General features: G+C 45.7%; 1 protein-coding gene across 8 annotated transcripts in view; it reads left to right on the top strand.

Moving 5' to 3' along the window:
• CLTCL1 (clathrin heavy chain like 1) overlaps nucleotides 1–15,056 on the top strand; it is a 369,670-nt gene that overhangs the window by 315,976 nt on the left and 38,638 nt on the right. For all 8 annotated transcript variants that reach the window (XM_085634408.1, XM_085634412.1, XM_085634409.1 and 5 more), the window contains one exon: nucleotides 13,466–13,541. In XM_085634408.1, the coding sequence (XP_085490534.1) occupies nucleotides 13,466–13,541 (76 nt within the window). The remainder of the gene's footprint in view (nucleotides 1–13,465; nucleotides 13,542–15,056) is intronic.

The following is a 15,056-nucleotide window of genomic DNA, read 5'->3' on the forward strand; positions in this document are numbered from 1 at the left end:
TCAAGGGAAGACTGGTGCAGATCTTCAAGGATAACATGACCACATCTGCGGCCTGCAACAAACATGGCAGGGTAGCGTTCTGGATCCTGTGCCAAGTGACACTGGAGTTGGTTGGAATGTCAGTGTATCTCCTGCCATATCACTTACTCAGTTGCATACCGAGGTGGCACAGAGCATCTTCCAACAGTGGGGAGAGCCCTGGCTAGATCTTTATTTATTTACTCATTTGTAGGGCGCAACGAATCATCCCCAGGGGGATCTCTCTGCGCCTGAGAGAGGAGCACACTATTGCAGAGGAATCATTAGAATAGCCAGGTCTTAAGAAGCTTTTTAAAATAGCGGAAATTGGTACAAGCGCGGAACTCATCCGGCAAGGTATTCCAATGAGTGGGGGCTAGGTACTGTCAAATGCGCAGTGTCAAATTGTCTGCAATTGGAGTTCCCAGGAACACTCTCTGAAGGTGGATGGACCTGCTGAAGGTCTTTTTGGTAGCCAACCACCTACTGGATCTCCAAATACCAGATCAGACAAGCTGAGCAGACGTCGTCTGGCTGGCCACAAGTAGCGTCTCCTTCCTGAGGTGTCATAGGGCATCTTTGAACAGTGTGGCATGACCTGCTAGGTGTGTTCGCTACAGTTGAATGAACAGTGTCAGTCAGTCATTGGGAGATGCCTTCCATCTGCAGTAGGACATAGGTTTCCTGTATGCATTCCCACCACAGCCCCTTCCACCTTGAGTTCTGAGGAAAGTCAGGGCAGACTGCTCAGATTTACCCTCCCTTGCGGCTTCCCTTTCGGACAGACCTCCTGCCTCCGGAACAAGGGAGGGTCCCGCATCTGAATCTCCACAACCTACACATGCAAGCATGGCGATTCGCTGGTGACCGTTAAATTATTTAAATTTGCTGTCTGAAGAGGTTGATTTCATTCTTTAGGCCCGATACCCATCCACAAAGTGCATCTGTTCTGGGTGCCTGGGAAGGTTTGGGCCTGGTGTACGCCATCTAGATTCTCTACAGGCCACCTCCATTTGTTTTGACGTTGGCCCAGCATGACCTTGCACTAGGCACGGTTAAGAGTTATTGCTTGGCCCTTAAGACTTTTATATGTTTAATCACTGGTCCAGTGTTTTTACTGAAAAGCCCAGACTAACATTTATCGTGACTCTGGGATCTAAATCTAGTCCTGACGTTCCGTATGTGCTCACCATTCAATCCCATACAGTTGCTTACTATAGCTTTTGAGGATTACGACACTTTCTTTTCGCCTTCACTTGTGCATCATTTGAGTGGACTACAGGCACTTTCCATGCAGCCTCCCTACTCCATTTTCGTCCTAGGCAATATGATGCTGCAGACTCAACAAACTCATGCCAAAGGTATTGTTTCCTTTACATATTGATCAGCCAATTACCTGAGCCCTCTGCTGATGTTTTTTGCTCTGCCCCACTCCTCAAAAGAGGAGTAGAAGCTCCACTTGCTTGACACCAAGAGAAGGTAAAATTTCTGCATTGGCCGTAGAAGAGGCCATTGTGTGGATGATCTGCTCTTTGTGTGGATCACTGAGACCAAGAAAGGCAGGGCTGTGCAAAAACGGAGTCTGTCCATGTTTATAGTCTTCTGCATTAAATCCTGCTACTCACTGGCTAACAAGGAACCTCCAGAAGGCCTGCAAACTTATTCCACCAGTGCCATGCCTACTACAATGGGTTTGGCAAGAGGGATCCAGAGTCTGGATATCTGCCGGTTTGCGATTTGGGCATTGGTGCACATGTTAACAAAACACTACTGCCTTGACAGCCAGGTCTGATGGGAGGGCCATTTTATCTGCTCAGCCCTGCATGACTTCTGAGTGCACTCCTGAGACCCTCAACCCTTCACGAAGTAGTGCTGGGGTATCTATTGTAAAAGTGACAAGTCTACAGTTAGAAGTAACTATCGGAAAAACAAGTTACTTACCTTCAATAATGTTTGGAGTGCTCAGCTAGCCACTCTTGTCTGCTATTCATGACTATCAATCAAAGAAGACCCCTTGATGAATTCAACAATGTGTACTTGTAATACTAGCGTTCTATTTATTGGTATTTTCTCTGAATTCACAAGCAGACCTCCCAAATCCCCATTCAAGCGAAAGCATTGCACAAAAACTTACGTTTTTACACCTCTCTGACCTTATGAACTGACTAAACTGATACCACTCTGTATTCTGGTACAGTGATACTCATTGGCGCTTTAAAATGACAGACACATTTTTCTCATTAGAAAATAATGTATTTCCTGCTTTTTCATCCTTTAGGCTCTTTACCATCAAAGTGCGATTTTAATTGGATTTTTAAAAACAATAGTTAGAGCTTGTGGATTTGCATGTTTCCTCAGTAAAATTAATTTAAGAATGAGGAAACGTTCCATTATATGCATTTCTGGATCCTTGTAGGAGGAAATGTTAATGTTCAAGAAAGATTCCTAGAACTGTTACAAGTAAGTCACTTTTCTGTTTATCTTATGGCACTTGTTAGCCTTGGTAGTGTGTACTGCTCTTGTTGTATGGCACGTAGCATACCGTTTTGCCTAATCCTGCATCCAGAGCTACTGCATGTTGGTTTTATTATGGTGATTGAACCCTAAAACTGGTCCAATTTATCGCAAGTTAAGTTCTAGGTAGTGATTGTTACACTAAGCACTGTGTGCTGCTGCTGCTCTTGTGTGAACCCTAACAAAGCAGTCTTGTCTAATGTTTTCTGTCAGGGAAAATAAGAACTTATGTATGAAGCCAATCATTCAAGTCTGTGTTGAATGTCTACCAGAAGCAGCTTCAAGCCCATCGAGGAGTTGAGTGGCTTCTGATCGGGAAATTGTTTTGTGTTCCAGTTCCCTGTACTTATGTGCCTGTTACTTTGTCATGAAGGGAATACCTGCTGCTGAATTATGCCGTGCATCCCAATTTGTTACAATATTGATTTTCCCTCTAAACTCTCCCCATCATTAATGAGTACCTGCAGCTGACTGAAGCCATATATAGCTTTTCGAATTATGCCACTAATAAAGAGAATTTTAAAATATCTGTTCAGTCCTCCTTTGAGTAAGGTCTAGACTAGAATGTTGTTCGGATCTTGCCTCCAAATCAGAGGAGCAGTTGTGTTAATGATATTAATTACCTCTAAAGTCTGGGGTATCTCATCGAAATTCTATTTCTGCCTAGCAATCATAGCCCTTGCCCAAAATTTCAGTCAAACAGGAGGTTTGCAGAATTGGTGGGAAGTGTAGACATTCCCATTGCCGCCAGAAGGGGTTTTCTCAGAAGAGTAACAGACGCCTGCTGGTGACTTACCTGTACTTTGGTTGGTAGAGATGAACCTACATCTATAAATATATAGTCATTAATATGAAATAGTTCCTTTTGGAGCTACGGTCTGCACTTGTGTGCTCAAGCAGAGCATCATGGCTTGCATCCTCCCTTGTGCTAGATACCATGCCAGCAGTCTCTGCTCATGTATGATGTTCCTTATAGTATTGTAGAATTTGATTGGCCTAAGTACTGAACGGATTTCTTTTTGCTGGGCTCTTATGCACAATTTATACTGTGAAAAAATAGTTGAATGGTTTACATGTGGTTCTTTTATAACTGACCTTGCTTGATTCACAGGGAAGAAGCTTCATTTGACAGTTTTATGCGTCAGCTCAATCATGTTGGTGTCAAATTATGACGGTTTGCTAGCCATTTTGGTTTGATTGATTTTGCCCTTTTTCATGACTGGGATAGTGAATAAAGCTTTTCTTTTGGATTTGTTGTATTTTGGCCCGCCAATAACATATCTTTTGATGCCAATCAGACCTCAAACGCATGACTTCTTGTGCTACATTGAATAAAAGAGACTCAGAAACTACATGGAGGCATGCGAGTCACATAGATGAGATTTTTTTGATAAAACAGAGGGTAACCTTCGGAATTGTGTGCTGGTATGCCAGATAGTGTGCTCCCTCCCCCCTTTCAGAATGTCCTATGTTTGTGTTAGAAAAATATTTTGTAGCAAACATTTGGCCACAGACACACTGATTGAGGTATTTTGCTGTTGAATTAACCATTTCAGTGTGAGATACATCAGATAAAATATATATTTATTTGGGTCTGTGATTTAGTAGTTTTAAGGAGTAGCTGCTAATAAACATGTCTGCAGATGTTCAATGAGACACCAGATTTATCATAAGCAGTAATCGCAGCAACCTGAATAAAGTGCTGCTCTTCACCACTGCTGTGCACTTGTGTCTGTCTCCATTTGTCTTCTTCTTCCAGAGAATCATGCCCGTGGCCTAGTCTGTGCTCTTTGGGAGAAAAGGATGATCATGAGGTCAGATGTTAAGGAATCACTTCCTAGCTTCCCGTGTGCACCTGTTGCTGTGGGAAATGAGCCCACTAAAGTGTCTCCTTGAGCTTCACAGAAACCACATTGAAAGAAGGAGATGCTGAAGCCTATTTGATTACAGATAGTCTGGCTCCAGGTTCCTTCTCCTTGGTCCTGTGGAATTATCCTGGTTTAGTGAACCAGCTTTTCCTTTCACTTTATATCTTTGGTGTCTAAAACATTTTCATGTTTTGTGAAGGTATGATCATCTTTGACCACATTTTGTTTCTCAGCTGCTGTTAGCCAGCATACCAGTTCCTCTTGACAGTAACCCTGACTGTGATATGGAAAAAGTCTGAAAGTATTAAAAATGTATCACTTCTTCAGCGTCAAAAGGGCAAATACCAATTAGAAAAGAATTTGAATAAAGTTTTATATCACAGACTGTTGAGGAACTGCTTTTATTACTATCTGCAAAGCAGGAAGGTACCACAATAGAGTTCAGGATTGACCTCTGCCACTGGGAGTTTCCAGAGGCAAGTGTTTCTTGGTTGAGCTGCAGTTCGCCTGGCCCTCCTGCAGACACCCAAAATTCTCTTCTTTTAAAATTCTTCTGGGATTCTGTCACCTGGCAGGAGTCCAAAATATTCACGTGAACATGTTCAACCTGCTGGGACATTGCTCCCAATAAAATGGACATTTCATCCTTTTCTTGATGGGGCCAATGAAGAAAAGAACTATTTGCATCAAGTGCAGAACAAAGTGACATTTGTTTACTTAATTATAAGGTCTGTCTGCTCTGGGCAACAAGTTATTGTTTTGGTTGTGTCTTTTTATCTAGAACCAGTTCAAGTATTTAGATTACCAAGTACATCTTATAAGTTTTTTTGCAGTGGAGAACAGACATGAAACAACCAATTATTTGACAAAGGATCAGGTCACGTGAAGAATGCCAACCACAATGTTTACATTCAAGGCCACTAATTGGGATAGAGAATATGCCATTAAATCTGTTTGCTGAGGGTCATCTGTTGTTTAATGAAGAGATGGGTGCGTTGTGAGGGTTCAATTCCTTTCTATATAGGTACTCTTATCTAGTGCATCTCTGTCCTTAGATTAACCGTGTTGTTCTTGATGTGATTTGCCATCGTGAGTGACCAGACAACCCATAGAACCTGCAGGCAGCCGTTTTTTTTTGTTTTTTTTAATCTGGTATCCAAAATTGAGGACAATAGTGTGGCTAAGTGTGCCAGAGTCAGAGGCACATATATTGAGGTGTTGTCGCTGTTGGTAGCCAGGGCTTGTCAGGGTTTAGAGAGGTGACGTGTGTTGATAATGTTTGAAGTTGGATGAACGTGAGTTGTCTCAGCTCATAGTATTGATTGAGTGTTTTAAATAGAATTTGTGTTGAGACTGGGGGTTATGCTCCTGACGTCTTTATTTCTGTTGCTAGTTTCTTGGTGTATTGGACTATATGTGAAGACAGGAGATGGTTGATATCAAGAGACAGCAGTTTTTTTCAAGAAGATTTAGTGAGATGAGTTAGTCGCCAGATGGTGCGGAGCCAGGATTGTATATGTGAGGGCAAAAATAAATGGTGCAGGGTTAGATTTTCGTGTCTGAGGCTTTAAAGTTTGTACAAGCAGCTGTGGCGTGTAATTGTCGCCTACCAGGTGAGTAATGTAGAACTAGTGAGTGTTTGTGCTCTGCATTCCATGCATGAAAAAAACAACACCTTAAAGTTTGGGTTGAGGATGGACTGGAAGCAATTGTAGATTTGTTAGAAGTCCAACCACCACTGGTTTACATTTTCTTGTATTTTGTCTCCCTCTCTGTTTCATATAAAGCAATTGCCATTATTCACATAGTTGCACACGTGTTCGCTTTGCAGATGCAACACATACTGAGTGAAAATGGATTCTGAATGCCCACACGTTGTGCAACATTTTATCTTCTGGTTAGCTTTGTTTGGTAATGGAGCACTTCTAAATCAATCTGCAATTGTAGAGCACAACACTGTCACCCCTAGGGGTATCTGGGTGCTATGTCTCCATCGAAGAGCCAGGTCTTGAGTCTCTTTCTGAAGTCTGACAGCGAGGGGGCTGTACGGTGCTGGAGGGAAAGGTCGTCCCAGGTCTTGGCAGCGATGTAGGAGAAGCAGCGTCCACCGCTGCGACAGATGCGGGGGGGTGTGCGTGGGCAAGTGAAGAGGATCGCAGGTGTCTAGCGGGTTGGTGGAAGTTCAGTCGATGGTTGAGGTAGGCTGGGTCCTAGGTCTTGGAGGGCTATGTTGGTGTGCTTGAGGAACTTTAACCGGCATCTCTTCTGTATGGGGAGCCAGTGAAGGCCTCTCAGGTGAGGGGCGATATAGGTTCATTTGGGGAGGTCCAGAATGAGTCTGGCTGCAGCATTCTGTATGGTCTGGAGTCTTCTGAGGAGCTGGGTGGAGATGCTGGCGCAGAGGGCGTTGCCGTAGTTGAGGCTGTAGGTGACGAGGGCCTGAGTGACTGACTTTCTGGTGTTGATTGGGATCAATCTGAAGATTCTGCAGAGCATGCGAAGTGTGTGTAGGAGGGAGGAGGCAATTGTGTTAACTTATCGTTTCATGGTCAGTTAGTTTTCGGGGATGGTGCCGAGGTTGCATGCGTGGTCGGGGGAGTGGGTCCGAGTTCTGCAGGCCACCAGCTGATGTCCCATGCGGAGGTGTTCTTCCTAAAGAGAAGTACTTCAGTTTACATTGAGTTGGAGGCAGTTGTCTTTCATCCACCCAGATACGTTGGTCATGGCATTGCAGAAGTTGGTTTTGGCTTTCACTGTTCATATTTTCACACAATAAGCACAAATTCTCCTTCAAGCTTGGAGGCCAGTCATGTGCAGTGTGTTTTGAAGAAGAATAAGCAAGCCTTGTGTTTCATACTGTTCCATCAGCAAGTCAGTCTGCCAGAAATAATAATACAAATACTGCACACTGCCATGGCATTGATGCAGGGTCAACTGTTTATTGTGTTTGTTAACAATTCAGTAAGACAAATTGGCAGTTTTCTATTAATGATCGATAGATTTAAGATTGTGAAAGGTTTAGAAATAACTAATTGAAAGTCAGAATGGGGAAGGGCACGGGTGTGTGAGTGGCATATCGAAATGTCGATTGGCTCATGGAAGGGTAAAGAGATGCCAACATTAAAAGTTAGGGGTTAGGACTAGTGCTGGTGAGACAATGCATAGCCAGACCCTTCTGACTGTGCCAGATCCCCTCCTCACAGTAATCCTTCTGCGAAACTGGAGTGAGTGTGTCTACCTGGTGTTGGTTTGAGTCTCTTGTTCCTTGACCTCCTCCTGGGGCCCCCCGCCCCCAACTTGTGTCTACCTGGTGTTGGTTTGAGTCTCTTGTTCCTTGACCTCCTCCTGGGGCCCCCCGCCCCCAACTTTTTTAATTGACTTTCATACTAATGTCGAGATGATACGTAACCCGCTACTGCACTGTTTTTGTTGTGTATATTGTATTGCAAATTTAATAAAGAGATTTAACACTAGAAGTGGGAGGTAAACACGATGTAAGTGCATGGAAGCATGGAAGGATGCGACGAAGGGTGCTAATATGCCATCAGCGCAGAGAAATGAATAGTGGTTTATGTAGCCAAGCACAGTAGAATGGAAATGGCCATATGTGGAGGGTTCACAGCCTTGGTAAAGGCTCAGTATAATGATATAGGGCACATACATCGTGTGGTGCTTGAATAAAGAAACAGGGCTGTCCCACATTGCGTCCCTCATATTTGTTAGCTTTGGTGCACTAAATTGGTGGGCTCTACAAGCCTATCACATACAGCATTGGCTGCCTGTTACAGGTCTGAGTCACAGGGTCTGTATGAATTGTCCTGTGCAGGTTTGTAGTATGAAAACTATTGGCAACTCACTTCCATTGTTGTGGCGTATTTTACTCTGGAGAAGTTGTTAGTGATTCCCTTCAGAGTTGGGCACAATTTTGTACGCTGGGGTTCCTAAAATCGTACAATGTTTGAAGATCCCTTCACACCAATTTACAGTCCGGTATTAAGGCAGCATTGTGAATCCAGTATTGTCTTTACATATGCTTTAACACTACATACATGTGAACAACTACTAGGTTATGTAGACCTGCTTAACCAGTACACTAGTGCAGGTTTGGTTGTGTCACAGATTTTACAGAATTATGTAGTCTGCAGATGTCCTTGTTCCATTTTTTGAAAGGTGACTTGAGAAGGGGGTTGGTGGTTTCTCTTGCCTAGTGTCCGCTCTCATGGCTTAGACGCAAGTAGTCCTCACCCCCCCATTCCCCCTTTGACTAGTGTCGAATCGTCACCCCGTGCCCCCAAGATCCCCCTTACTTCTAATGCCAGGAGGTATTTTTGCCCTCACCACTGATCCCTAGTCCACAAGACTGTTGTGTACTGCACCTGGCAGAATATTAGTACTCACATAGTTGGATTACTGTGTGCTTGGCTGCTGAAAAATATTACTGGTTGTGTACGCTGTTCCTGCTTAAGATGTTGTGCTTTTTTGAGGGCTAGCGATTATGCCATTTCTGGGTTAGTGTATAATTCTGCTTTCTGATCAACTTCTAACCGCAGATTTAGCCAGATGTCATGATCTTGAGCAGTACCTCTGCACACTGTTAGGTGGCATCTTTTGGCTCATCGGTACTTGTGTTGGAAGTGAGGCCTATTTAGGCAATACCCTCGTCTGCTGACATCAGGCTCTTATGTTCCACGCCAACAGTACCAATCCGGAGAGCTACCTTGGTCTTTTTTGACCAACTTTTCTCAACTTTTTGTAGACATTTTTGAGGTTTGCTCCCAGTGTGCTAGGACATCATGTCTACTCAAAACGTTCAGGTTTCAAGCCTAGCGGGGATTTCCACAGGCAGATATCTGTCCGTTCTCTACTTGGTTTGTCTCTGGTGCCTGAGGTTGGGACATGACCCCTGTGTCAAGTGCAAGATGAGTTACCCGTTGGTAATTTGTGAGCAGGAACTGAAGCTCATGACAGAGGCAAAAGAAAACTCAGCGCTGCTCCCAGTTCTGTATATGATCCCTGGTCTATTTTGCAAACTATCTTCCCGCTCCAAGACATCCTTGTGAAAGTTCGGTATGTCAAAAAAGCACAAGAAGTCGAAGCTTTCTTTGGCTACATGTTCTTGACATCATGCTCCCTGGGCCCGCTCCCACACTCCACCTGCGGGCCGGCTTAGAGGCCGTCTAAACGCTATCCCAAGTATCCAGGTCCCAGAGCGCCACTCACCCCATTCAAAGAATTTTACAATGCTATTTTTGTGCCATCTTTGGGCCCTACAGAACCCAGGGGTGCTCCTGCTGGGTGACTGTTTCAGGTTCGCCCTCTGCACCACCCTGGTCCTCTGGAACCAATCCTGGATCCAGACTGATGCCGCCACGGGTGCCTCCATCCACCGTGGCTATGTCCCATCCAGGGCCATCCCTGGTACAGCTCGTCGGCAAGCCAATTATCAAACCTGATGTCAACCCGGTGTTGCCCCTGTGCCGCTCAATGTCTATGCTTGCACCATCTAGGCCGTACCATCCCCTGGACTTTCAACCCATTGATAGGCCCTACCTTCCTGAAATAGGAGATGAGGAGGTGGTGTATGGTCCCCTAGAGGACCCTAATAAGGACAACTGTTATGAGGAGCTGAGTGAAGCCAGTGACCTGGATACCTCACCAGATTCTGACATGATTTATCTTCCAGGCCAGGTCACGGAAGAAAGCACATCTTTGGCCACCGTGATGTGCAGGGCAGTTGTCGAGGTCAAGACCAATGTCTTGACAGAGGTGCTTCAGCATGTAGTGGGCTTGTCGGAGCCCATGCTCCCCTTTAATGTAGCCTTCACCATCCTGCTCCTGGGGGCCTGGGCAAAACCTTGCACAGTGGCTCCTGTGCACCTAATGATTGCCTATTTGCTCCGTTCCCCCCGGGGAGACCCAGCCTTCCTTTACCAGGACCCCTCCTGCCAGAGCCTGGTGCTGCAGGCCTCTGCAACAAAGGTCAAACTAAGTGCATTCCTTACCACACCACCCTATTAGGAAATCCAAAAGGCTGGACACCTTTGGGAAGTACATCTATTCTTTCACCAGCCTTGTCCTGTGGTTGGTCAACACGACATTCCTCTTGGGCTGATATTCCCATGCATTGTGGGATTCGGTTGCAAAGCTGCTTCCCATGCTGCCCGAGGAAGACCAAACTATCCTCAACCAAGCTTTGGTGGTCGAAGTGAAGCTCATAATCTGGTGCGGACTGAGCACAACTGACTCCCTGGGCAGAGCCTGGGCTTCTTCAGTGGCGCTGCTTCGCCACGGCTGGTTACGTTTACACTGGGCTCTAGGGGGGTGTCATGCCCTTCAATGGCTCCTGCCATTTGGCGACAAGGCTGATGCGGCGTTCGAGCGCTTTCGCAAGATCAGGGTTACTGCAAGATCCCTTGGCCTTTTACGTTCGACCTGGCCGCAACAGCATTCCGTTAGCCCCTACTGCAGATGTGTAATATCGGAGGAAACTGTGAAAGATCTGCAGTGGTGGCTTACAAACTGCGATGGGTTAAGTGGCAGGTCCCTCCCCCTTCCCCACCCAGAGTTCACAGTAGTGACAGATGCATCACTCCTGGGTTGGGGCGACCATCTGGGCGAGGTGGAGATCAGAGAATTCTGATCTCTAGCTGAAACTTAGCTCCATATCAACTTGTTGGAGATGAGAGCTGTCCACCTTGCATTAAAAGCCTTCCTTCCAGTAAGGAAGGCTGTTTAGAGTGTTCGCGGACAACACCGCCGCCATGAAGTACTGCAATAAATGGGGCTGGGTGGGTTTGTGGATTCTGTCAGAACCCTGTGCACCTCTGAACATAGCTGGAACGTCATGACATTTTCTAGGTCATACAACACTTGATGGCATCTGTGAATGCCAGGGTGGGCAAACTCCGCCATTGATGCCTTGCAGATCACGAATGGTGTCTAAATCCTGAGGTGGCGCAAGGTTTCTTCGAGAGTGTGGAGAACCTTGGCTCAATCTGTTCACCACCGAGAATGTGGAGTTTCAGCACTCCTACGCACTGGAGTTTCCAAAGCGGCTGTCGCTTTGAGACTTACTCCGCCTCACATGGAACTCAGGAGTCCTGCCTTTCCGCGGACTCTACTACTGCCCAGAGTTAAGAAGATCAGGCCCGACAGGACCCAAGTCCATCTCGTGGCTCTGGATTGGACACAGAGTATGGTATCCAGACCTCCTTGAGAGCTTGAGAATCTGTATTCAGGAGGATCACCTGTCACAGAAACAGGCCAGAATCTGCGTACGCTCCGCCTTCTTGCATAGAAATTGAGTAGCGACTGCGTGATGTCATCTTGGCAGCGTGGTGTCCCGCCTCTAAAACTGTCTGTGCCTGCTGTTGGGACAGGTTTGTGGCTTTTTGTTCCTCACGCCCTGTGAATCCCCTTCTTGCACCTCTTTTGGAGGTTTGGTTTTGTTCTTTTTTTTTTTAGCCCAGCAAGGCCTTGCTCTGACCCTTTTTAAAGGTTACTTGTCAGCCACTTCCTTGTGGCTGCCAGGTGAACTCTCCCTGTTTAAGCTGCCCATTGTGACTTGGTTTTTGAAAGGTTTCCAATATTTGTTCTCACTTACTCCCTTGTGATGCCCCATTGGGTTCTTAATTTGATCTTTACATATCTCACGTGGTGTCCCTTTGAGTCCCTACATAGTTGTCCTTTGTGGCTCCGGACTATAAAAAGTGTTCCTGGTGGCCATAACATTGGCCAGGATGGTCATTGAGCCTCCATACACCAACTTCTACCCTGACAAACTGGTCCTTCGAACGTGTGCCTCTTTGTTTCCAAAGGTGATCATCCCTTTCATGATCACCAGAGCTTCACTCTGCCTGCTTTCCGTCCAAGGAGGAGAGACTCCATTGTTTAGACCCTAAAAGAGCTCTGTCGTTCTATATTGATTGCATCAATGATCATCGGGTAGAAAATCAGCTCTTCATTGGGTTCACCGGAATGAAGATGAAAAAGGCTGTGTAGGAACGAACAATCTCCAGATGGATACTATTCTGTATAAAATGTACTATGCACTGGCGAAGGCTGAAGGCTTGAGGGCTCACTCCACCAGGGCCAAAGCCGCCACAACTGCATTAGCACTCGGAGTACCTGTCCTGGATATCTTGTCAAGCTGCCATATGGACATTGCTCCATACATTCACAAAGCACCACTGCTTGAGCCTTTGTGTTCGGCATTTCGCCTGTTCGGTCCACCAGGACCTTTTGGTTTAAGCCAGTTTGCAGACCCACCTTCATTGAGGTATTGCTTGTGTATCTATTATAAGGTGAGTAATTTGCTGTTAGAAGTCTCTAGCAGAAGAGCAATTTACTTAACTTCGGTAATGCTTTTTCTGGTAGAGACACTCACTGCAGATTCCTCACTGATCCTCACCACTCAGACTAAAGAAACGGATGCCAGCACTCTGGTGGCCCCTATATGGGCACTGTAACGTCACTTCCGATGCAGATGGGGCGGGAATGTGGCCTAGCGGCTAGGGCGGTCGATCTCGGAGCAGGGAAACCGGGTTCGAGTCTCGGCAGGGACACTCAACATTCTGTGATTCTGGGAAAATCACTTATTCTCCCTGTGCCTAACAAAAAAATGAATGTGTCTATCTGTAAGGTAACTGGTGTTCATGTGAAGCACTCTGATACCTTCGGCTCTAGTTCGCGCTATATAAAACTCCACAAAAAAAGAAAAAGATGACACCAACATAGAGCTGAAAGACGCCACATACCGTCACGCAGGGGTACTGCTCAAGATTTCTCGGACCCACTCTGGCACCTAGGGAATGTACCATGGTGAGGAATCTGTGGTTAGAAAGAGTCTCTACCAGAAAGTGTTACCGAAGGGAAGTAATTTATTCATCTGAGTTATGCACCTAAGTGGTAGAATATGCACCTGACTTGTATAATTTGCATGTCATGCTTCATCCAGGATGAATGGTTGTTTGTAGTGGCATGTTCTCTCTGGCACTTTAGCATCCACCTGCTTTCCTCGTTGCCCTCTTTTGCTTGATTTGAACCCTTTGCCTATTCCAAAACAGGTGGACAAACTTGATGCTGCTGAAAGTCTAAGGAAAGAGGAGGAGCAGGTAGCAGAGCCCACGCCCATAGTCTTTGGTAAGTACCTGACCAGAGTGTCCAACTTGTATCTCTGTTTAGCCATGTAGAGTGTATACTGTAAGAGGGTTCAGCGGGGGCTTAAACTGGTAACCCCCAGACACCATAGGTGCTACATCGGTAGCTTCATTGTAGTCTTTGAGGCAGCTGCATTGGTTCCAGACTTCACTTCTGGAAATCTTAAAGGTTAGGCCCTTGCAAGTGCCCGTCGATCTTGCCAGACCATGCATTGAGTGTACATCGGATACATTGTGATAAAAGCCTCCATGGTATGTGGGCCCTTACTGCAGATCAAATTTGTTTTTTACGTGATAGTGGTGCTTTAGTAAATTATACATGCTGTCATGGTTTATAAAATTGATCGATATGCTATGAGCGATCACGATTCAAAGAAACGTGCTGTAACAGGTCAGCTTGGGTTCTGTTGCCACCTGCTTTGTGGCTTGCCCATGGCTCCCTGTTTCAGTTGTCGGGCGCGTCCCTGTTTCAGTTGTCGGGCGCGTCCCTGTTTCAGTTGTCGGGCGCGTCCCCGCGTCCCTGTTTCATCTGTCGGGCGCGTCCCTGTTTCAGTTGTCGGGCGCGTCCCCGCGTCCCTGTTTCATCTGTCGGGCGCGTCCCTGTTTCATCTGTCGGGCGCGTCCCTGTTTCATCTGTCGGGCGCGTCCCTGTTTCATCTGTCAGACTCGTCCCAATTTCAGCTGTCAGACGCGTCCCGTGGGATTTGGCGTGTTTATTGCCTACTATTTGATTTTCTCATGTTCCCTTTTCATTCTGTTTTCAGTTGGCTCTGTCATTTTATTTTGCACTAAACCGGAGTATTTTTCTCTTAAGTAAAAGCAAAAAGTCGTTTTGTCTGGGTTTATTGCAGTTGCCATTCGTCACAAAGACAGTCATTTACCACTGGTGCCCCAGGGCATTAAGTGTAACTGCTTATTGGAAGCATCAGTAGGCTGAACAGTGCATGCCTATTTCAGGAGAGTTCAGAGACAGTTCGACACAGTCATTCCCCACTATAGGTCCTTTTCCGTGATCTCCATTGTCCTGGACATATCTGCTGCCATACAATAACCGAGGATGGGGTCAAAGTAGACTTATAATTCATTGCTAACAAAAGTTGCCAAAGCATTTTGCAACTGTTTGTTTCCAAAGGCCCTATTATCCACCTACATTGATTGATTCCTCAAACTCTTTACGTACAGTGATGTATGTGCTTTTTAAGAGTGCAGAAAATCCTTCTCTGCTGGCGTTTTCAAAGTTACAGCATATATCACTATTAATGGGCTTGCTTTTCGAAAACCAATCATACCTTGACCATCGTCGTATGTCATTGAGACAACAAGGTAATGTTCTGTGTGTGCTTTCTGCAGAAAATGTATATCATTTAAACCCTGGTTCCCTACTTGGCTGACAGCTTGTTTTCTCTTGAAAATATGAACCTCTCGTACAGAACTCTATTAAGACACAGGGTTTTACATCATTCTTATTTTTAGCTGTGGAAATGCGCCACACGGTGCT

Source organism: Triturus cristatus, chromosome 11 (assembly GCF_964204655.1).
Source record: "Triturus cristatus chromosome 11, aTriCri1.1, whole genome shotgun sequence".
Taxonomy (NCBI): Eukaryota; Metazoa; Chordata; class Amphibia; order Caudata; family Salamandridae; genus Triturus; species Triturus cristatus.